The sequence below is a fragment of the Heterodontus francisci genome, chromosome 4 (genome assembly GCF_036365525.1).
Source record: "Heterodontus francisci isolate sHetFra1 chromosome 4, sHetFra1.hap1, whole genome shotgun sequence".
Taxonomy (NCBI): Eukaryota; Metazoa; Chordata; class Chondrichthyes; order Heterodontiformes; family Heterodontidae; genus Heterodontus; species Heterodontus francisci.
In genome coordinates this window covers 164,570,754-164,595,458 of record NC_090374.1, presented here as the reverse complement: position 1 = coordinate 164,595,458, position 24,705 = coordinate 164,570,754, and the positions used below count along the sequence as shown (strand labels likewise).

At 41.6% G+C, this 24,705-nt stretch overlaps 1 protein-coding gene across 8 annotated transcripts in view; it reads left to right on the top strand.

The window, feature by feature from the left end:
• The window catches only part of adgrl3.1 (adhesion G protein-coupled receptor L3.1), a 713,955-nt gene that overhangs the window by 554,802 nt on the left and 134,448 nt on the right, over nucleotides 1–24,705 (top strand). For all 8 annotated transcript variants that reach the window (XM_068030477.1, XM_068030472.1, XM_068030479.1 and 5 more), the window contains 2 exons: nucleotides 17,537–17,827; nucleotides 19,537–19,640. In XM_068030477.1, the coding sequence (XP_067886578.1) occupies nucleotides 17,537–17,827; nucleotides 19,537–19,640 (395 nt within the window). The remainder of the gene's footprint in view (nucleotides 1–17,536; nucleotides 17,828–19,536; nucleotides 19,641–24,705) is intronic.

The following is a 24,705-nucleotide window of genomic DNA, read 5'->3' as shown; positions in this document are numbered from 1 at the left end:
GCATCAAAAACTGTTTCTTCTCTTGATAACTTGTGACTGACTTGTTATGTATTTCTAGGATAAATAAGTTTACCAAAGTATATAATACCATGTCCTGACTCCTACACACATACACTTGAATGAACTTACAGCTAACGGTACTCTTAATATGGAGAGGCTAATCATAATGAATCTGAAGTCATAGAATCATACAGCACAGAAGGAAGCCATTTGGTCCATTTTGCCTGTACTGGCTCTTTGAAGGTTATCTAATTAGTCCCACTCCCCTGTCCTTTCCCCACAGCTTCGTAAAATTTTCATTTTCAAGTAGTTCTCCAATTTCCTTTTGAAAGTTACAATTGAATCTTTTTTCACCACCCTTTCAGACAGTGCATTGCAGATCATCATAAGTTATTATGTGGAAAAATACTTATCTCCCCTCTGCTTTTAATAATCTTAAAAATATTAATGAAATAAATAGCTAACCGAAAGTGAATGAACTTGTGTGAAGCAGTTAGATTTCAAGCTTTGTGTTACCTGCAGCTAGATGTTAATGACGTGCCCTTGTTGATGCCTTGATATTGCTAATGGTAATTGAGACACAGTTTCCCAATGGCAACAGTCAAATAAAATTAGACAATTCGTTTTCTTTTTTGGAATTAATTAAGAAACCAAAGTGAAGGGCTAAGGTTCATAATGCAGAATACCATCAAAGCTGAGAAGAGTTTTAAAGTTAATAATAGCTTGGACAATTTCTAATTGTAAAAACAAAAACAAATGCTGTAAATACTCAGCAGTTCAGGCAGCATCTGTGGAGAGAGAAACCGAGTTAATGGCCAGGATTTTATCCAGGCGATGGGGGTCTTGACCTCTGGTAAAAGTGCCGGCGAGAACCCCGTGTCGCACCTTCTGGGGAAGGCCCACGGAATCAAATGCCAATTAGGCACTTAACTGGACAGCGACAAGCCTTCCATGGGATCAAGGACCCCAGCAACGGAAGTCCTGCCCTCTGAGAGCTGCTGGTGAATCAGAGGCCAGCAGCTCTTCAACTGAACAGCGCCACTGCAGAGGCAGTGGCTGCTGTCAGTGGAGCACCCACCCAAGGCCTATGAGCGGCACTGTACCCAGGCAGGTCAGGATGGGGTTCGCAGGGGAGGGGAGTATATGGGGATTGGCAGCAAGGGCAGGGGAGTGGCTGTCAGTGCGGCACACCTACTTGATGCCGAGTCCCTTGTTCAGACACTAAGTTCCTTTTAACAAGGATGCCACCAACCCCCAGAGCTGGCAAGCAAGCAACATGCGGTTGCTTGGTATGCTCCCTGTGCGGTGACAAACCCGCCCGCTGCTGGGCTAATTCCAGCGGCAGTGGCATGAGGCCCTTAATTGGGCATTAATTGCCCACTTAAGGGCCTCAATTGGCAGCAGGGCGGGAAGGCCGTTCACAGGTCTTCCTGCCCCGGACTTAATTTCAGCGGAGATGGGAAGGTGGCGTGGTTCCCCTTCGCCGCCACCATCTCACCCAATTACATGCTCTCCCCACCTCCAAACCCATAAAATTCCCGCCAGTGTTTCAGTTTGTTGACGTTTCATCGGAACTTGTTCTTTTCCAGTTAATTTTTTAAAACATTCTTGTTTTCCTTTCCAAGATCTTTGACAAGTCATGTTCTTTACCCATATCTCTTGTTGACGTGCTTAAGAAAAAGTATTAGCTTGTGGAAACTGTATTTTGGGCTGCCAAGGACAAATAAACTGTATTTTGTGTCACTGAATTGTTCCTACAATCCCATACCAATTCTTTCAAGTGTACATCGAATTATGGATGTTCTATTTCGTCTGGACTTTTGGAAAACATTTCTTAAAGTCTTATTACCAGACCCTATGACTAAATGTTGACCTTTATCTTAAGGGGACTGGAATACATAGGGGTAGAAGTTACGTTTGTTACATAAAGCTTTGCTTAGACCCATTTAGAGAACCATGTTCAGTTCTGGACACTGCTCCTCAAGAAGGATATATTGGCCTTGGAAAAGGTACAACGTAGATTCACTAGAATGATACCTGGAGCTAAAAGGGTTAAGTTGTGGGAACGTGGACTAGTTTGCATAGACTAGACTTGTATTCTCTTGAATATAAATGATTAACAGGTGATTTAAATTGAAGTGTCTTGAGATGATTAAATGAGTTGGTAGGGTTAATTATTTCCTCTGGTGGGGAAAGTTGAGTAAAAGGGGGCACAGTATTAATATTAGAGCAGGCTATTCAGACATGATGACAGGAAGCACTTCTTCACACACGGGGTTTCAGAAATCCAGAATTCTCCCAAAAAGCTGTTGAGTATCAGTTAATTGAAAATTTCAAAACTGAGATTGATACATTTTTCATAGGCAATATATTAAGGATTACAGAACGAAGACAGATAGATGGAATTAAGATGCAGAACAACCATGAGCTAATAGACTGGCAGAACAAGCTCGAGGGGCTGAATGGCCTACTCCTGTTTTTATCCTTCTACCAGCTCTGCAGATGATGGATGAAACTGATAATAAATGTGACAAACTATAATAGGAAACAAAAGGGACTGATTAATAGTTCTAATTTAATTAGTCTTTAGTTTATAATGCTTCAATATTTATCATAAGCATATGAAAAAGCACCTTCATTTTGACACCTAGTTGTTGAAAGCAGGACCTTCAGGAGAAAGGAAAATTTAAATGCTGATGGCAAGTACTTGAATAAATAAGTGCAGCTTGAAAGTGATGGTGAATGTAACAAATATTATTGTGTTGTGCAGCCTCTGTGGTTTAAGAGTGCAAGAGGGATTTGATTGCATCCAATGCTTGTATTTAATTTACGCTACGGAAAATGAGGGGCAAATAGAGCTAGAGACTTTGTAGAAGACCAGGGAAAACCAGTTAAAGCATTCATGAAGATTTTCCTAGACAGCTGACTTCAAGAGTCAAACTATAAAGTAATGATTTACAGCACAAAATATTCTACAAGGGGCGTACATGAAATGGTGGCCAGAAGAGCACAGTGATAAGGAAATAGATACAATGCAAGAGGACTAGAAATAAAGGAACGACCAAGGAGATTCATTGAACCACATGGCCTGTTAAGGTCATTCAGATAGCTTGTCTGTTCAACAATAAAGTTGCCAAGAACATGGGTTTCAACTGCAGAAAGTAAAAGCTATTCGATTTGATCATGCTTGATACAAAATTTGAAGTCCTGCAAAATTATCAGTTAGGAGACTGATAGAGACAGCAGATGGATTTAGTAAACTGAGGGAAAATGCTTCTAGCCACAGATCCATGCCAAGTAGTTTAACCACTTAATGCAAACAGGAAGGATGTTTGAACATAAGCAGATACCCTTCCTTTGGACTTGAAGTTGGAATAGAATGAGTAAGAGTCAAATTGGAAGGGTTAAAAAGAGAAGGAACTCGAATTGCAGTCGATGAGGAAAATGCACAGAATTGAGATTCAAACAATTAGAAAGTGCTCAGTCTTGAGTTTCAGGCAGAAACCATAAACAAGGGCAAAATAACAGGAGTTACGTTCATAGATTCGAGGAGATGCCACAACTGTTGGAGGATAGAAAGAGAGCGAGCATTCTTCTTACAAGCTTGCATGTGTCAACATGCTGTTCAACCATAGATCCACCATAACCAAGTTAAATTCTGTTATCAACATGCATTTTCCAACAAGGGTCACAAGATGGCAATCAGAAGCAGGAACACTGGCTGATTATATTTGCTCCTCCCTCACCTAGAGGTATTGAGTGAACTTTAGCACCTCTACTGCTGCCCTGGCTGAGATCAGACAATTCAGTGCAGTGAGGATCGTAGCTGGGACCTCCTAGTTTGTACAGCGGAGTTCCACGCCAGGCAATGATTTTTCCAGTGGAGTCATTGGGGGAGACTTGGAATGAAATGTGAACATAGCAGCCCTGCAAGATGTGAATTTTGGTACTTCCAGCGATGTATTCCAAAGAGCTCTGTTGGTTACACAGATACATATGCATTATATCATCCAATATGAGTAAATAGCAGTATATCACACAGGTTGCGAGAGCAAGGAGAATGCTGTGATTCAAAGGATAGGTCAAGCGGCGATATGCTGACCCCCTATGAAACATCACTGAGGTCAGATTTAGCATAGAGTCGTCATTGTACTTAAATATTGAGGTAGTGAAAAGCATTCTGAGAAAAATTATGCCAGCTTTTAAATCAGTGAGCTATGAAGAGAGATAAGGAAACTAAATCTATTCTTATTGAAAAAAAGATTAAGGAGGAACATGATCTAAGTTTTAAAAATATTGAAGCAACTGAAGAAATGAATGTAGTGAGGTAAGGTATGCAAAATGATAAAAAATCTGCAGCAGAAACCACTTGCTGAAGCTAATTTTATGGTGATATATTCTATGGGAGGCAAACAGAAGTCTCATTTGAGCAAATAAAAGCTGTCACTATGGGTTTCTTGTGTACATCTGGTTGACATTTACCTATCTATTAAATTAGTGTATTTAATTTCCCGAGTGACTGTTCTAAGGATGCCAGTAGGTGCTGTCATTTGATGGTTTTACAGCCCTGTTCATGTACTATCCTGATTCATTGATGCAGGCTGACGTAATTTTGAGACTCCAAAGCTCTGACTTGAGTGCGGCCTCGTTGATATCAGATCTAATGATCAGAATTTCTTGACTTCCCAGCTGTCGGGCTAGTCTGCCATTTATCTTGTGATGCACCATGCAGGCTCGCAGCAGTGATCCTGCATATCACAAGTTACTGATGTCTGCTGAGACTCAGAGTCTTTCTTGCCTGGATGAAGGGAGTGCCCTTCAGCACAGTTGCACATCCTCACCTACGAACTGGTTTCAGAGATGTACTAAGCTAGGCCTGGCAGCAGAGCAGGACAGTATGGTATGATGCAGGAAGACCCAGGAGACTGGAAAGGGGAGAAAGTACCTTGAAGATGAATATTTCTATGGGAGAATAAAGAAAATATATATTTTTAACCAGGCTTTTCTGAGATGGGATTTAATTGTCCTTACTTGGATGCCTCATGACTGACATTCAGGACTGATCTGCAGATTTCTTTTGGAGTTGGTGATGGTTGATGGTTTCAGTGAATTGGTTCTCAACTTTGACTAGGGATCTGAAATTAATGGTAATCATCGACGAAAGAAAGAGAAAAAATGGCAAATATCTTAGATTTTTTAAAAACAGTTTTACAAAATATTTAGCTTGGGAGAGAATTTTAGATTAATGTTGGTTTCCTCCACTGTACCCCAACAAACCTCCAGCCCCCAACCAATACTCTTCATCTCTCCAAAGTATTGCCTTCCTAAAAAAGGATAAGCATTTTAGATTGAACCTGAATTGTACTGCACTGTTAGTAATCCTATCAAATCCTCTTCAGACACCAACTCTCCACAGTGAAATTAAACTGTTGGAAGTGCTGGCAATATGGAATAAAACATCAACAGACAACAGATTTATTGAAATCTGCTTTAATTACAGCTAACACTTTGAAAATTCCTTTTATTTTGCATAAATTTACTGCACTGACACATTCAAGCATTCAGGGTTGAAAATTCTTAGCCTTGCAATTAGTGTTAATGCATGCATACTAAAAAGAAAACGTGTTTTTTCTTTACAATTTATTGGTTGCAAATATACAATAATAGAGGCATGTGCACCCATGCTGTGTACACATGGCATTATGTTACTGTTTGACAAGTGACATGATGCTATGGGTTGCTTTTACATAATCTAAGAAGCTTCAGTTTGTTTTTGTGGGGGTAGAGAAGTAAATTTCAAGGAGCTTTCTGTGCAGATTGCATCGTTCTTCTGTAAAGTCACTGTTGACTCCCATCAGTTAACCTAATGCAGATTAATATTTGTATTTAGTTTGCTGTAGAGCCATATTATTTTAATTCCATGCCCACAGTGGCACTAAGTGCAAGTGCGGTAGAGTGTCTCTGCAGCATTTTTGCTTTTTCTCAAAAGCTTACTTAATATCTACCTGTTCAATTGTATCTTTGGTCACCTCTCCTAAGTCATCTGCTCCTTCAACCTGGATCCAGTCCCTAACAGTGAAGCACTTTGGAACATTTGCTTACATTAAATGCCATTTGTTGTTTCTGCCATACAGATCTGTGGCTCTATACCTGTGGATATTCCTTGATGGCGATAGTATTAAGCTCGTGGCATCTACTGCACGCCTCTGCCGTCAGCTACATTTTCTGTCTTTTCAGCAAAATTCTCTCCTGAGGCTTTGGCCTAGATTTTATGTAGCCCTCTGGGGGGGTGGTGATCAGAGGCAGGGGAGCACGCAGTATCGCGACAGATGGCGGGGAGCGGAGGGCCCATTGCCTCCCTGTCACCAAGCGCTCTTCCTGGTGATGGGATAGGTCAACGACAGCCTTCCTGCCCAAAGGCCATTTTGAGGCCCTTAAATGGCCTATTAAGGGCCTCTTCCTGTCACTGCTGGGATTTTACCAGTGGCGGGGGTGCCTCCGCCACACAGGGAGGGCACCTTGTAACACAGGGTTGTCCAATCTTTTCACATGGGGGGCCGCATTACAGTTTTTGTCTTGCATAGGAGGCCGGTGAGACAATTTCAGAAAGATAAAGGCATTAAAAAATTATCTTACTATTAATCAAAACAACAGCAAATGTGCATTTTTGTGAAGAAGTTTTAAATGAGAAGATTAATTTATTGACTTACTTTCTCATCACTATTATGGACACTGATTTAGTGAGATACCTGGCATTTCTTTGCTTGCACAAGCAATCAATGTTTGCCTGTACACTTCTTGTAGCGATGCAGAGTATTCCGGATAGTTGTCCATCTGTCAGGAGTGATCTTGATCACTCTTTCTGTCTCTCTCGCTCTCGCTCTCTCTCTCACTCTCTCTCTCTCTCTCTCTCCCATCTGTGTTGTTGGCCCCCTCTCTCCCTAATTGTCCCTCCTTTTACTCCCTGTCTCCCTCTCTGCCCTGCTCTCTCTGCCCCCTCTCCCACTTCCTGCCCCCTCCCCCACTTCCTGCCCCCCCCACTTCCTGCCCCCCTCCCACTTCCTGCCCCCCTCTCCCACTTCCTGTCCCTCCCTCCCACTTCCTGCCCCCCACTCTCCCACTTCCTGCCCCCCTCTCCCACTTCCTGTCCCTCCCTCCCACTTCCTGCCCCCCACTCTCCCACTTCCTGCCCCCCTCTCTGACCCCCCTGCCCCCTCTCTCTCTCTCTCTCTCTCTCTCATTCTCTGGTTGCAGGGAGCAGGAGTGCTCAGCCCAACAACTTTGTAGTTGGTCAGTTTTTAAATAAATCGCAAGTCAGTTTCACAGCTGGCAGGTCCTGGGAGCGGGTACAATAGTTTCTGAACTTTGGACGATTCGGGGTTTTGTGACCAGCTTTAAAAAAAAAGGTTGGAACCTGCCGGAAAACTCCCCAAATCTGTCTGAAGTTCAGAAACCTCTGTTCACTCTGTCTACCTGTCAGCTGTGAAACTCATCGTGCAAATTTTTTTAAAAAGCTCCTCTGAAAGGCGAAGACAATGGAGAAAATTTCTCATCTCTGAAATACATCCGTCGGCTGGATTGTTATGACCGAGGCAGGAGGAGTGCACTGTCTTTTCTAGTTCCACTTCTCCACCGGTCACAACATATATTTAAATGTTTACCCAGTTACCAATGTGGTCAATCATACTTTTGATCATACCGGTCAATCTACTTTTTATCCCAGAATAAAATACACCAACCAGGTTTCTTTAATAAATAACAAAATTATCAGTTTAATATAAAACAAGCTTTAGCCAGTAACGGAGCAAAGCATTAACACACTGATTAAAATATGAAAGTTCCTTTTTAAAATACCCCACGCACAAACTCAAACACACTGAAAAAAATACAGAAATTCTCTCTGCCGAGCTCTGTTACAAAAAACGACAACAAAAGAGCGCTTTGGCCAAATAAATGCTAATTCTTGAAGGAAAAAAGAGAAGATATGGAAGGATATTAGTTGTCACTTTTGGTCTGGCATCCAGTTATACGTAGACATGTCACTGGGATCTTTTATGGAGCAGTTAGAACCATAGAAAAATTACGGCACAGAAGGAGGCCATTCAGCCCGTCATGTCCGTGCCTGCTGGAAAGAAAACTAGCCGCCCAATCTAATCCCACCTTCCAGCACCTGGTTCATAGCCTTGCCGGTTACAACACTTCAGGTTCAGGTCCAGGTACCTTTTAAAACAATCGAGCATTTCTGCCTCCACCACTGTTCCTGGCAGTGAATTCCAAACATCCACCACCCTCTGGGTGAAAAAGCTTTTCCTCATGTCCCACTCTAATCCTTCTACCAATCACCTTAAATCTGTGCCCCCTGGTAATTGACCTCTCTGCTAGGGGAAACAGGTCCTTCCTGTCTACTCTATCGAGGGCCCTCATAATTTTGTACACCTCAATTAAGTCACTCCTCAACCTCCTCTATTCTAAGGAAAACAACCTTGGCCTATCCAATATTTCCTCATAGCTACAACTTTCAAGCCCTGGCAACATTCTTGTAAAGCTCCTCTGTACTCTCTCCAGAGCAATTATGTCTTTTCTGTTGTGTGGTGACCAGAACTGTATGCAATACTCCAACTGTGGCCTAACCAGAGTTTTATACAGTTCCAGCATTACATCCCTGCTTTTGAATTCTATACCTCGGTCAATAAAGGAAAGCATTCCATATACCTTCTTCACCACTCTATCTACCTGTCCTGCTACGTTCAGGGACCTGTCGACATGCACTTCTTCTACCCCTCTCAATATCGTCCCATTTATTGTGTATTCCCTGTTTTCAGGCGGCGTCGAGAATTAATCTGGCAGTTTTTTTCCATGAGAAATGCGGCATCAGGGGCTTCCGCTGTCTCATTCTGATTTCGTGGTTTTTTTTTCAAAGACAGGAGGAAAGAGGAGTTGACACACTGGACCTCTCAGGGTTTCTTAGAGAGGTGCAGGAAAGATGAGTTGGGGTTTCTTTCTTGGCAGGTTGATCTTCAATTGCTTTTCAAAACAGTCCACACCCCAACTGAACCAAAACAAAATCTCAGAAGCGAAACTCCAAACAGCCAATCAGAACCTCCTGACCCTCCTAAATCTTGACACGTCAGTTCCCTGTAAACATCATCCCCAGGTCAGCAAGATTTCTGTTGTTTATTGAGCTTAAAGCACATGATTTGCAGAAAAGGTGGTTTTCAAGCAATATCTCAAGTTTTCTTTTAAGTGACCTTTGTTTAAAAAAAACACATCCATGGAATCCTTTCAGTTTTAAAACACAAGTCCTCAGAACAAAATTTAAAAACGGAAGCACATTCGTAACAGGATGGAAACCTTTGGTGGGCCAGATCCTGTTGTAACACGAGACATGCTCCCTGCAGGCTTGGGTGAGGGGGTCCCTCTGTGGGTAATCCGTGGTCCATGGAGGGACCCCGCCGGGAATCACTTTACCCCCTGGGTCTCCCCTCCTCTGGACTGCATGACCACCCCCCCCCCCCAAACCAAGGCTGGGGCCTTCTGAACTGTCCCCGGTGACCCCACCTCACTTAGCTGAGGCCTGGATTCAAGGCCTCTTCAGTACCGGCAATGGTCACTGCTCCCGGTGATGGTGGCACTGCCGATATTGCTGAGCTGCCGGCCCTCTGATGGACAAGGATCACGGCTTCTGAAACTTAGATTTAAAAAGATCAAAAGATTGTTCTGGAGTAGGCTGAGGTGGGGAGGGCACGAAAAGGCAGAAGCAAGCTTTCCCCCCGCCTTTTTGGCCTGCGTCAGGAGCCCCGCCTCCAACACAAAATCCAGCCCATTTATTCTGATTATCCCCAACTTTGCCAAACAACCTATTCTTTAATCTCAGTAAATGGTAAACCGGTTCTACAGTAAACAGTGAAGCTCAAAACTTGGTCAATTTGGTAAAAATATTCTGTTCATTCTCACCAGTTTTTAGTAATGAACTTTATGTGTGGTGGTGGGATGCACAGAAGGGTTGCTTAACATCTGCTGTAGCAATTGCACTACTTTTCAATCACAGTGACTCATCAGTTTTCTTTCTGCAGTGCTTTGTACCCTTTTAGACCACTTTTATTTTTCCATCTGGCTTAACTCGCACCTTCTGGGGTGAGGTAGTTGTGATTTATTTCCCTATGGACGTATTTTTGAAAAATCGATGTTTGGTATAGCACAGCCATTCAGGCAAAACAGATGACAAACAGCAGGATTGACTGATAAAAATCAATCTTTTACTTCATTGAGATATAATTTTGCAGTACAAACTTACTGTTTCACCTTAAATAGCAGTAACCACAGTGCACCCTCTGCAGAACATATTTGGATCTGAGTTCAAATCTAGCAGATGGATTGCAAAAACCTCTTTTGATAACTGCCAAGGTTGGATAGCTTTGACCCAGTTCCCAGTGGACCAGGAGACAACAGCACAAACTTTCTTGAAAAGTTAGTGTAATTCAGCTTTCTTGAAGAGGTCAACAAAGTCACGTAGTTTGGGAAATGAAGAAAAGTCACAGTGGAGTGAAGCTTTAATGGTGGGACCTTGTGACGGTCACAGAACCACTGTATTGCATTCCAAATATCTTAACCTGAACTAAGAAATGTACGAAGAAATAAAAACCTTTTAAGAGCACACTAACACAAATGATTAACAAACAGAACAATTGTCACTGTAATCTACTGATCTGCCAGTAAAATATGCTGGCAAACCACTGTGTAATCATTTAATTAAGCATTTGAATTAGCCTTGTGGAGTAGAGCAACAGGTAACCCAAATAGCCCTCAACAGATAGCATGGAAAAGGTTAAACTAAGAATTGGACAACACACATCTTGGTATAATTACATGTTTAGCATTTAACAGAGTCACCTTACTTCTAGCAATCAATCAAGTGTTAACGTCCTCACTTCGTGTGAAATGTTTTGCCATGGTATTCTAGGAAATGCCGATTGGAATGGGTGGACTGAGAAATTAAAGGAAAGTACTTCCGTTAATAAAAAGTATACTTAGTCCACTCCAGAGCAGCACATTGGTCATGCTCAACTGGAGTCAGACAACTACTGCTGCAAGTTTTGCTTTGAAATCCTCTTGAATTGTGTTTCTGTTTTAGCTTCTAACTTTACATCATCAGCAGCTGCTGTTTCATTCCTTTTGATTCCAGGAAAACAGTCGAAGGATTCAGTGTGAAGTTGTTGTAAGACTGTAGACTACATGGCCTCAGTGCATCAGTGGTATAAAGTACATTACAATACTCTGAATCTGTATAGTGTCCTTGCTTTTTGGTAATAAATGTTACAAGGCTTTTGTGAATATGAAGATGTCTCTGACAGCAATATCATTGGGCAGAACAATATGCAATACAAATATGATCATGGTTTCCTCTCTATTGTGCTTCTAAGCTTAAAATTAGGTTCTGTTAAGAAAAATATCAAAATACAGACACCTGCCTCTGGGAAAACAATTCTATCACATCCAAGTGCTAGCTTGTCTCACTAGACTATTAAGTAATGACACAATCTTATAACTGTTAATTTAGCATTAACAGTGCTTGTCAGACACCTAAGGTGACCATGACCTTGACTTTGTGCATGTTTATGGAGCTTTATGAAATGAAGTGCCTTTGTAGTTCATTTTTTCAAAGGTAAGGTGGTATTTCAATGGGTTTATGGGGTAAGGATTCCCAATTATTTCTGCTTTGGATCTGGTCCCAATGGTCGTGGAGGCAAGAATATGATGGGAGCATTCATGTAGCACCACAAGACTGAAACTGGCTCGGAGCAGCAGTTCCCTCCACCAAAAATGAATCAGCATTGTCTTGTTTTAGCTTTGTAGAGCATCCCTTTTCATTTGGTACTGATCAGAAGTAGTTTGGTATCAGTTGCTGGTAATCTACTTCTTCAATCTTGCTTTCACTCACAACCCCTTCACCTATAACATTGTTGGTTTGGTTGTTTTCCTTTCTTGTGATGTGCTTTATCACATTAAAAAGCACTGCATAAATGTAAGTTGTTGTCTGTTAGCTTCCAGGAGATGCCAGCAAAATTTGATATAATTGTTTTAGATTTTGTAAGCTGTCTGTAAAGTTTGAGGGTTGAGCCACTATACTTATGAACAAAGTCTGATTTATCAGTTGTGCATGACTCGTTTTTAGCGTGGTCAACAGTTATTAATTCCCAGAAATTTTAGTAACTCTTTTTGGAGATATTTAAGTTCCAAACCAATTTGAACTACAGGAACTTCCAAAAGATATCATTCAGGCTAATGCAGCTCCTGCACTGAGATGAAAAGAAAAGGAACACCATTTATATAAGAGTTATTTGTACAAGAAATAGCTTATTAACATTTACATTGTGCTCTTCTTTGATTTTTCCTTCATTGAGGTGAGGTAGGGTTTCTGCTGTAACTGTTTTGATGTATTGTATGTAAGCCTCATACATTACTCAAAGCTTACCTAAATATCAAGATTAATGAAGATGCTGTTCAAGGTGCAGGGAGTAGCAACTCACTGATGAGTGATCTGAGTTACAGGAGTTGAAAAATCCACATTAGGAAGGTTAGAAAACACTCTAAAGTGTGCTTATCTAAAATTTATTTGATCTGTAAAGAGAGCTGCTAAAAAGAATGTGACTAACCAATTTGTCTGTTTCAATAATGTGTTGTAACTTGGATTATTGGGTGCTTCCTGCTCTAAATCACGCAGTCCATTTATAAACCTATTTGGTAGTTTTACCTATTGCTTTTAATGACATATAGTGGAAATCTTAAATGAGACATTATGGGCTGGATTTTCCCTCCAGAGGTCAAACAGAAGTCAGGACTTTTTCCAGGTCCTAAACCCTCTTCGGGGGATTCTCACACTGGTGCCCTCTTAATTAGTCTGGAGACAGGTTCTCTATCTAATTAAGGATGGTGGGTGGGTTCTCGAAGCTGGAGGTCCAATCAGAGGCCTTCCAGCTTGAGAGGAGCAGCAGGCTGCAGTGCTTCAACATTGAGGCGCCCTCTCACTGACTTTTAATCTTTAAGAAATGGTTCTTGGAGCCACGCCATCACAGTGGTGAGAGGGGGTGGGGGGGGAGGTGGTGGGAGTGGGGGGGTTAGGGAAGGGAATTCCTCTACAGGGCAGCCTGTGGCAGCTCTCACACCAGGGCAGGGAGGGTCTCTAGGCCTGCCTAGAGCACTGCTCCCAGCCTGCCACCTGGTGCCTGCCTTCAGGCACCTAAAATGCCACTTTCCAGAGTGGGAAACTGGAGGCTGGCTGGAAAATTTCAGTCGGCCTCCTTTAATTGGCATTAATTAGGCACTTAACAAGCCTAATCGGCTACCCGCCATGTGTCAACAAGTAGCCCTGCCGGCCCCGATTTTGCCCCCACAAATATGGCCTGGAGGCGGAAAGGAGTCAGGAAAGCAAGACACTGGATGGTGGGGCTAATTTTCAGCCCCACCCACCTATGAACCTTGGGGCCAAAAGACAGCCCTCTGCCTTTGACAGTTGCAGACGCGACTGCACTGACGTTTTTCCAAGTTCTACTTTCTATGTTATACAACGCATCCAAAACTCTGTGCCTTCTGTATTCAGACCTGTTCCCTAATTAGCCATGTGCTTGCCAACTATCCTGCTATGGATTGCTTTGTTAATCCTTGCCCTTATCTATAAATCCCTCTGTGGGCGAGTACTTCCCTAGATATATAAACTCGTTCAATCCACTGCTCCTGGATATGTCCTTAGCTCTTCCAGTTTCCCCTTTCTTGCTCCACTTATGGCTGCAGTGCCTTCATTTGTTCAGCTCCTTGTTCTAGAAATGATACTCAAGCTCCTTCATGTTGGCTACCTCTCCCCTCCTTCCAAAGCTTCCTCAAGACCTACTTTTTCAGTCTTGCTTTCACTCACTACCCCTTCTCCCATAACTTTGCTGGTTTGGTTGTTTTCCGTCCTTTTAAAGTGCTTTATTATATTAAAGAGCACTACATAAATGTATTATTGCTGTCAGCTTCAAGGAGATGCCAGATTATCTGTAGGAACTGCCTTTTGTGTTGAGCATGAAAAAAAATGCATCTGAGAAAGCTTGAGACATATCACAAATATTGCAATAATTCTAGCAATTGTATCTGATGTTGCGGAAAGCCGTTGGAACTGTGGGTGAAAATGACCCTGATTATGCTGGGCTGAATGAGTGGGCCCCTGAGAAATAATCCAATATAAAAAATATATATTTTACAGTGTGGGAACAAGAATAAAATAAATGAAAATCTGAAAGAACAGAGGATGCTGGAAATGCACAGCAGGTCCATTGGCATCTGAAGAGCTATTTTCAGACTACAGAAAGGTCATGTTCCAGAACTTCTGTGATCTACCAGCATAAAAGGACCTCCCCCCTCCCCCATCCCTGGTAGATGATGGAAATTGGCAAACAGTCACGAGCTCCCTATGTTTGGTCTAGAATGTATGGTGCAGTAATACCCAAGGTATTGAATGGCTGCAATATATGTAACGAGAAACAACATCATGTTTAATCCGTATAATAATGGATCTAAAATGTAAATAACATAAGGAACTGTGCAATGTTATCTAGCAAGGCTTTACTATGTACAAATCCTGGCTGGTAATCAGGATAGTCGGTTATAAGTGTGCAGATAATCGGGGTTTCTCTGTAAAGCTTGCTCTATTTTCTTCCCCTCTTTCTCTCTTGATGTGCTTTGCATCACTTAGGAGCACAGCATGACTTTCTACAATTCCCTTCCATTCTATATGAAATACTGCAAACCTGAAGATGCAGATTTTCACATTACTCAAAATCCTTTTGATTGCCTCCATAAATAGTTTTCTTTCATTCAGTGATGATTGCAAGATTATTATAACATTATTGATAATTGAATTGAATTCTTCCTTTCTGATCAAGTCAATTTAGCCATTTTCTGGAGGGAAAACAGGCCAAAGAATGGGTAATGTGTTATAGGAATGCATTGTTGAGTGTCCGCTTGTGTGTATGAATCTGTACTACTGATCCCTTTCCCCAAAGCTACCCCTGGGTCTCCTGAAAGCAAAGCTTTGTTCTGAGGTACACTAGCACAGGTGCCCACACTTCTCTGGTACTTCGGTTAAATGGCATTCTTCCTCTTAGAGAAACAAACACACACACACACAGGAATATGAAGGCTAATTTTAATACTCCCCCATTGCCTCAACTGAAACTTAAACACACCAGTAACGAAATGTGGATTCTTTCTGTTCTGTTCTGTATATCTCAGCCCCAATTCAATGACTGTTTTTCATTGAAAGTGAAATGGGTGAAGCTGTAACAAGAATAAAATTGGCAAATGATGACCATCGTGATACAATCAGTAATAAACAACAAATTCATCATTCTTGATCCACTACATTCATCAATACTTAACTGTGTCTATTACGATCTAATTGTAATGGGCTGAGTGTTTATTGCAAAGTTTCATTGAAGTTTGCCAAATATACACTGGAATAATTTTTAAATAGGCTAATAATGCAAAATGGTGTTCTGAAATAGACTTTTTGACTTGAAATATTGAGGAGAGTTGGGAAGTATACTTGGGGGCATCAGCTGACATGGTGGTTCTGTATATTTGAATTCAGACATGTAATGCCACCATGTGACAGGCTGTGGGTCAGTGTACAGTGCCATGCTGAATGCGTCAAAGGAATATTGGATGAATAGTAGATGTGGGAGTGCCTTTGTACAGCTCTTGGTGGTTAACCGAAGATTGTCATTGGTGGGGTCAATGGGCAGCTCATAGGTGATGTGTAGTGCAAAAAGGCTGGTGACAGTATGAAGTAAAACACAGGGGCACTGGATAGGAACTGATCTAGAAAGATTGGCATGTTATGGGAATGGGTGGCAGGGGAGGGAAGGATAGGAGACAAAAGTACTTTGAATAAATTTTGTGTCCTGATTATTTAAAAGTATTATGGGGAGAAGCTGTAAAGCCTCCATATTTGAAATAGCTGATGAATGCTCACAGTCTTGGCTCACAGATAAAGAATGACTCTTTAGGAAGATACCACAGGAGTATCAGCACTTGTGGAGTTATATCTCGGACAAGAGTCCCTGCCTTCAAGGGAGGTGAGAGGAAATTTTTTGGGGGGGATAATGAGCTGTCTGTTGCCTGTTGAGAGGCACACTTATAATCCTCAGTTATTAAGTGAAAAAGGTTATTTGCTGAGCTGATATTGTCATGCTGTATTGAAGAACAGTTCAATTTTGATACTTTTTTGCTGTTTTGTTGGAGAAATGGACAAAATCATAGAATGCAATCTCAGAAATATCAGTATCAGGACCTCCACCATCCTCTCCATTCTCTTCCAATGCCTCTCCACTGTCAGCCAGCTGGGTGGAACTGCACTCAGTTTGTTTCTTTCTCATCTGCCCAGTTGTGCTTCTCTTTTTGCTCCTTGCCTCTGGTGTCTGACATTTAGTACTGAATGAGAAGAAAGTTTCTCCCACTAAATAATGGGAAGACCAAAGTGATTGTCTTTCACTGCCACAAACTCCATTCCCTGCCTACTGACTCCATCCCTTCTCCTGTCAACTGTCTGAGACTGAACCAGACTGTTTGCAACTTTGATGTTGTCATATTTGACCTTGAGGTGAGCTTACGACCACGCATCCGTGCGACCACTAAAACAGCCTATTTCCAACTCCATAACAGCACCCGATTCTGCCCCGCCTCAACTCATCTGCTGCCGAAACCCTTATCCATGCCTTTGTTTCCTATAGACTTGACTCTTGCAATGTACTCCTGGCCTACCTCACATGTTCTATCCTCAGTAAATTTGAGGTCATCTAAAACTCTGCTGCTTGTGTCCTAACTTGCACCAAGTCCTGTCCACATTGGTTCCAGTTAAGCAGTGCCTCAATTTAAAAAAATCTCATCTTCATTTTCATATTCATCCGTAGCCTTGCCCCTTCCAATCTTTGTAATCTCCTCCAGCCGCATAACCCTCCAAGATATCTGCGGATCTCCAGTTCTGGCCTCTTGAGCATCCCTGATTTTAATTGCTCCACCATTGGCAGCCGTGCCTTCAGCTGCCTAGGCCCTAAGTTCTGGAATTCCTTCCCTAAACCTTTCCGCCTCTCTACCTCTCTTTTCCTTTTTTAAGACACTCCCTAAAACCTTCCTCTTTGACCAAACATTTGGTCATCTGCTCGAATATCTCCTTATGTGGCTCGGTGTCCAATTTTGTTTGCTGACACTCCTGTAAAGTGCCTTGGTTGTTTTACTATGTTAAAGATGCTATATAAAAACCAAGTTGTTTTCATAATCTCAGTGAAATTGATTCAATTTATTCCTTGGCTGTAAACAAGTGGGCCTAACTATAAATGGATGGAATTGCAGACTGGATCCCCATACTCCTGATATGATTGTCAGTCCACCATATAATAAAATAGAATTTGTCTTATATAGTCACCATAAACCCAATAGTTCTGGAAGTTAGCACCATAATGGTTCTCAGCTGGATAACTGTAATCTTGGATCCTTGTTTCAGAATCAACATCTTCATCCTTTGTCATGAAAGCTACAAAAAGCCCCAGTGTTCCAGTGACCACTACCACAGCCACAACGACACGGGCTTCAGGGAGGAGAGTCAAGACCACAACAACCACAGCACCGGAGAATTCTCCATTAATTCCTGGGACCACTGCAAAGGCACCAATAGCATCACAGCTCCCTGTTGAGGGAGCAGAGTGCTGTGAAGCCACAGAAAATCGTGACATATCTTGGCCAAGAACCCAACCAGGCGAGATGGCTAAAAGGCCATGTCCTCTGGGAACAATAGGTAAGAAGCCACCTTATGTAACGTTTGCTTCTGAAATTTTAAGTTGATCAGTGGTTTTTTCATAGTTGAAACTTTTAATCTATGATTTACTTTTGAATGATTGGCTTAGTAAGGTGTAACTTTAATTTGCTTGATTGTAAATAATGCAGTAGGGTTTTAAAAGTAATAAAGTTCTAAAGAACGTTCAGGAACAGAGGGACATGGGGGTGCATGTGCATCGATCTTTGAAAGTGGCAGGAAATATTGAGAGAGTGGTTAGCAAAGCGTATGGGCTCTTGGGCTTCATAAATAGAAGCAATGAGTAGAAAAGCGGGGAAGTTATGCTGAACATTTATAAAGCTCTGGTTAGGCCCCAACTAGAATATTATGTGCAGTTCTAGTCATCACACTAGGAGAGGGTGCAGAGGAGATTTACCAGAGTGGTTCCAGCGATAAGGGAATTTAGTTACAAGGTTAAGTTGAAAAAGTTGGGGTGGTTCTCCATGGAGCAAAGGACACTGAGTGGAGATTTGATGGAGGTGTACAAGATTATAACAGGCTTAGATATGTTAGACAAGTAAAAACTATTCCCATTAACTAATGGTAGAAGGATTAGGGTACACAGATTGAAGGATTTGGGCTAGAGCTGCAGGGGGAATGTGAAGAAGGACTTTTTTATGCAGCGAATGATAATGACCTGGAACTCGCTGCCCATGAGGGTGGTGGAAGCAGAGATGATCAATCATTTCTAGAGGAAATTCGATGGGCACTTGGAGGAAACAAGCTTGTAGAGCTACAGGGATCGAGCAGGGGAGTGGACCTGACTGGATTGTTCCGCAGACAGCCAGCATGGACTCAACTGGCTGAATGACCTTTTTTTGTGCTATAAATAAATAAGAAAGAGTGATACAGGCACTTTGAATATCTTTGGCCCAGGGTTTGAAGAATTCCACAACATTCTACACTCAAATGCTGAGGTTTCCAATAGGCTACTTTAATGTAGCGTTTTTTAAAAGTCTGATTCCAACCTCAGTAATATTTTATTGAATACTAGTATAGGAGGAGACCATTCAGCCTACTGTGCCTTTCCCAGTATCGATCCCTCATCAGAGCTATACAATGTCATCCCACTTCCCTACTCTTTCCTTTGAGCTTGTAAAGTTTTAAAGCAACTATATTGAAGACCAAATATTAAGAAATATACTATGACATGCATTAGTGCATCTATAAATTGCTGATACTCATCAGCAAATTAGATCAGGTGGGGGGAATTATTTTCAACTTTTCCAGTCGGCAGTCTGTTCTAGAACGCAGCAGATTTTCATACCATTGGTTTCAAGAACTGTAGTTAGAACCAATATAAATGTTGCATTGCTCTTGGATATCGAACTTTCTAAGGTTTGTAATCATAGTAACCCAACAGATGGAGTCTGCTCCAGTGAAGCTTGTTTGTACTCTGGAGGTAACTTCTGTGTGTAAAAAAAAAAATCACACACTCTTGGGGACTGAGCGGGAAAGACAGAAGGGAAGCATAACCTAAATCACTTGCATTTTCTCTGGTAGATGGTTATAGAGCAGTATTGATAGAAACCAACTGTCCTGCTGCCTGTCTTGCTCCTCTTCAATGAGGTAGAGTAGTCTATGACAAAGGAAGCACCTGAAAATTTGGTGAAGGAAGTGAGCTGATGATTACAATTGTACACTTGACATTTTTTTTTCAATATCTACAGGTGTAGCCACCTATACATGCATGTCACCTGAAGGATTCTGGGATCTATTGGGTCCAGATCTGAGTAATTGCAGCTCTCCATGGATAAACCTGCTCTCTCAGAAAGTAAGTCTCCATAGTTAAGTTGATTATTTCTGCAATTTGCACTTATACTGAATCTACATTGTCATTCAGCACCACTTCTCAATTTGCATTGCCTTCTTTGCAACTGTGTTCAACTTTGGTAGAATCGCACAACATGGACCGTGGCCTGTTGGGGGGGAAAAAAGCAGAAGGGAAAACATTGAAGGAGAAATATAGTCTGAGCAAGGAGCAGTTTGGTGGTATATTGCTCTAGCACACTTCCCCATACTCTAATTGGAGGGTGGAGGATGAATGTTACTGACATTGCTACATCAGGGCGGCACAGTGGCGCAGTGGTTAGCACCGCAGCCTCACAGCTCCAGGGACCCGGGTTCGATTCCGGGTACTGCCTGTGTGGAGTTTGCAAGTTCTCCCTGTGTCTGCGTGGGTTTTCTCCGGGTGCTCCGGTTTCCTCCCACAAGCCAAAAGACTTGCAGGTTGATAGGTAAATTGGCCATTATAAATTGTCACTAGTATAGGTAGGTGGTAGGGCAATATAGGGACAGGTGGGGATGTTTGGTAGGAATATGGGATTAGTGTAGGATTAGTATAAATGGGTGGTTGATGTTCGGCACAGACTCGGTGGGCCGAAGGGCCTGTTTCAGTGCTGTATCTCTAATCTAATCTAATCAGGAGTTACCTCTCCATTTTTCAAAATGATATCAGTACAATTCTACAAAAGCAAAATACTACAGATGCTGGAAATCTGAAATAAGGACAGAAAATGCTGGACATACTCAGCAGGTCATCAGCCTGGAAAGTTAACTCTGTTTCCCTCTCCATTGATTTTGAGCAGGTATAGAGGCAAGGGAGGGTGGGGTGGATAGGGGTTTGGGTAGAACAAAAGGGAAGGTCTGTGCTAGGGTAGAAAGCAGGAGAGAGTAAATGACAAAAGGGATGATGGTGCAGGCAAAGTGAGATGGTAAAAGTTTAATTTTTTTTAAAAAAATGGATCTAGAGGAGGTGTAAATGGGGATGGCAGAATCATTACCAACAGCTGCTGAACAGTGGTTATAATCTGAAATTATTGAATTCAATGTTGAGTCTGGAAGGTTGTAAAGTGCCTAATTGAAAGATGAGATGCTGTTTCTTGTTTACGTTTAGCTTCATTGTAGCTTTCAGACCTGCTGAGTATTTCCAGCATTTTCTGTTTTTATTTCAGTACATTTCAGTCTCTTGCACAGTTCTAAAACCTTATTTTAATATATAAATGCACAGGTCAATTTTTTAATATTGAACAAATTGATTCCATAATGCTTAATAGAGAATTATAATTGTGAGCCAGTTGCTTAGTCCAGTTGCATACTCCCTTTAAATATTTGTCACGGTTTGCTGCAGTCTGTAGAAACTTAATGAGCTGCGCCATAAGCACTTCATTTTGTGGAGATCTGAATGCATTCAGTTCTTCTTCAGCTGTTTTTAAAAATGTTAATGTGTCATAAACATTCATCAGCGTTAAAAAGGCATTAAAATGTGGGATACAGTTTTTCACAGATAAAAATGAGGTGAAATTAAAGTATCTGTTGTGTCTTGAATCCACATTAGTAATGTGCAGTGGTGCTGTAAATTGATTTTTATTAGAAAATGAAGACCAGATGGGACTTTTCACCATGAAGTTTTTAGTTTTGAGTTTTTTTTTTTGCATGCATGCTTTTGTGAAAATGTGGTACAATTTGTGTCAGTTCAGTTTGTTTGCTCATTAGACCAAAATGACGAAGGATTCTCTGAAAGCTGGATAAATTAGTCAGGCTGTTGACTGAGTTGGAGAAGCATTTAACTTCTGTTTGCCATGTCTGTGTTAAAGCTGTGATAATGGATAATATTTCTGCTCCAGTGTGTCTTTTTTTTTGCAGGGGATGGTCCACCTCAGCTCTTATAAATTGAGTAATTTCAGCTCAGTTTCTCTTGAGTAGCTTCTAATATTTGGCACCTTAAATTGCCAAGATTTTTCTATCTATGATTGCTGGAGTTTGTTTATATTATAAAGAATACAACTCAAAACGCTACAATTTTTATGTTTTTAACTCTCTGCAGGAAGGAGCATACGCAATTCTTAATTTAAATTTTTTTTTTAAAGAATTTTGGAAATACCGTAAAAGTTTCAGATATTGGAACCATTTGCACATCAGTTTAAGTGCCAGACTTGGCTCAGGGGTAGAACATTTGCCTCTGAGTCAAACATTTGTAGGTTCATGCCCCATTCCAGAAACCTGAGTATATAAGGTGGGCTGACATTGTAGTGCAGTACTGAGGGAATGCTGCCCACTCAAGAGGGTATAAAAGATCCTGTAGTACCACCTGAAGAAAAGCAGGGAAGGTGACCTGACCAACGTCTATCCCTCAACCAACATCACTAAAGTAGATGATCTGGTCAGTTATCTCATTGCAGTTTGTGGGATCTTGCTGGGTGCAATTTGGCTACCTGATTTCCCTACACCAGTAGTGACTACACTGCAAAAGGATTAAATTGGCAGTGAAGCGCTTTGGGAAATTCTGTGGTCAAGAAAAGTTCCATATAAAGGCAAGTTCTTTAAATGAAACCAAACCCAAACTGTATTTGAATGTTCAATACAATTCAGAACCTTTTGTTTTCATGGCCTAATGGAATCGGACAAATACAAAATATGTTGCACAGTTGTGGCCATAGTAGCGTATTGGTTATATTACTGGACTAGTAATCCAGAGGCCTGGACTGATAATCTGGAGATGTGTGTTCATATTCCACCAAGGCAGCTGGGAAATTAGTAACAGTGACCATGAAACTTACTGGATTGTTGAAAAAAAAAATCTAGTTCACTAATGTCATTTAGGGTAGGAAATCTGCTGTCCTTACCCGGTCTGGCCTATGTATGACTCCAGTCCCACAGCAATGTGGTTGACTTTAACTGTCCTCTGAAATGGCCTAGCAAACCATTCAGTTGTATAGGGATGGCCATTAAATGCTGACTTGCCTGCGATGCCCACAACTCATGAATGAATGAAAAAAATTAAAGTTTTATTTCTTTCCAGAAAGCTGTGAGACCTGCAAAGCTCATCTTCGTTTCCTCAAAGTGAGGCTTAATACAAGAGTGCATAGCCTTGTTTGGGCAAGAATCAGATGGTGTATATGTGAATTTAAAAGAAAGCAAACAAATTAAGCAGCAACATTCATCACATGCATTCAAGTATAAAGTGTAAACATGTAAAAACAAGCAGGTCATTGCACCCTCAAACAAGAGGGATGTTTTTACAAGTGTGATCTCCCCTCTGCATGATTTCTTCTCTTATCGTCATCCCAGTTTCTTATCCCAAATGTGACGAAGGGCACTCAATCACAACGTAAACAGACGAGAGGCATTCTAACCTATCTTGCCTCACCCACCTCGAAAAGCTGCAGTCTCCCCTTCACTGAATTCAACTGTCAGTTAAATTACTCCAAAATATTACCATCGTTATCATATCTGAGAGTCCATTCCATGTGTTGACAGCTCTTCAGGTAAAGAACTGCTTTTTGACATCTGTACTAAACTTGCCTTTCGCCAATTTCAAACACTGGTGCTCCAGATTTGTATAGTTCATCATCTTCTGTATCTTTATGTGGCCTCCTCTCAGTTACCCATTTTCAAGGATGAAGAGTCCAAGGTTCTGAAGTCTTTTCTTGTAATTCAGGCTTTTGACGGCAGGATTAGCCTTGTGCACCTTGTCCCCACCAGAGCTTGAATGTCTCTTGTATGCCTCCAGATCAGAAATGAGCACATTTTACAACATTGGTTCTGACTGGAACACTGCACAGTTTTACCATTAAGTCCCACAACTTGTGTTCTACTAATTTAGTAATCTAATTCAGCATTCTTTCTGTTTTGTTTACTGTTGCTCCACATTAACCAGACATGATAAATGCTCAGTCTGTCACCAAAGATAGATTTTTTTTCATTTTAAGATTTTGCTATTTCAGGACTTCATAAGAACCATGTCACCCATTTTTATTTTCAGTGTGCAGTACTTGATACTGAGTTTCATCTTGGCTGTTTTCTTTCTTTTGATATGGGCGGTGCAGTGGTTAGCACCGCAGCCTCACAGCTCCAGGGACCCAGGTTCGATTCTGGGTACTGCCTGTGCGGAGTTTGCAAGTTCTCCCTGTGTCTGCGTAGGTTTTCGCCGGGTGCTCCGGTTTCCTCCCACATCCAAAAGACTTGCAGGTGATAGGTAAATTGGCTGTTGTAAATTGCCCCTAGTGTAGGGAGGTGATAGGCAATATGGGATTACTGTAGGGTTAGTATAAATGGGTGGTTGTTGGTCGGCACAGACTCGGTGGGCCGAAGGGCCTGTTTCAGTGCTGTATCTCTAAATAAATAAAAAATAAAATAAATATTATCGAAATCACTGAATCCATGGCTCCCTGATTAGACTTACTGCCCCTTCTCCAAGCTTACAGAGGCTGCCAATTTGGCTACTTTTCATGGAGTTTCTAAATCTGGGTCGTTGCTGCAAAGCAGCAGCACCACTGGACGTCAGCATTTAGAAACACAAAAAGATCTTGCATTTATGTAGCGCCTTTCACAACCTTGGGATATCTCAAAGCACTTTGCAGCCAGTAAATACTTTTGAAGTATAGTTCTAATGTAGGAAACGTGACAGCCAGTTTATGTACAGCAAGATCCCACAACAATGTGATAATGATCAGATGATCCGTTTCAGTGATTCTAATTAAGGGATAACTATTGGCCAGGACACCGAAGAGAACACACTTGCTCCTCTTTGAGTAGTGTCACGGGATCTTTTACATCCATCTGAAAGGACAGAATAGGCCTTGGTTTAACATCTCACATGAAAGGCAGCTCTCTCTCAGTACTACACCTAAGTACTCAAGTCGCTGGAGTTCAACTTGAAGCCACAACCTTCTGACACGGAGACCAAGAGTATTTAGGACAAAATTAATAGCCACATGGACAAATGCAGGTTAATTAAGGAAAGCCAGCATGGATTTCTGAAGGGAAAATCATGTTTAACTAACTTGCTGGAGTTTTTTGAGGAGATAACCGAGAAGTTGATGAGGGCAATCCAGTTG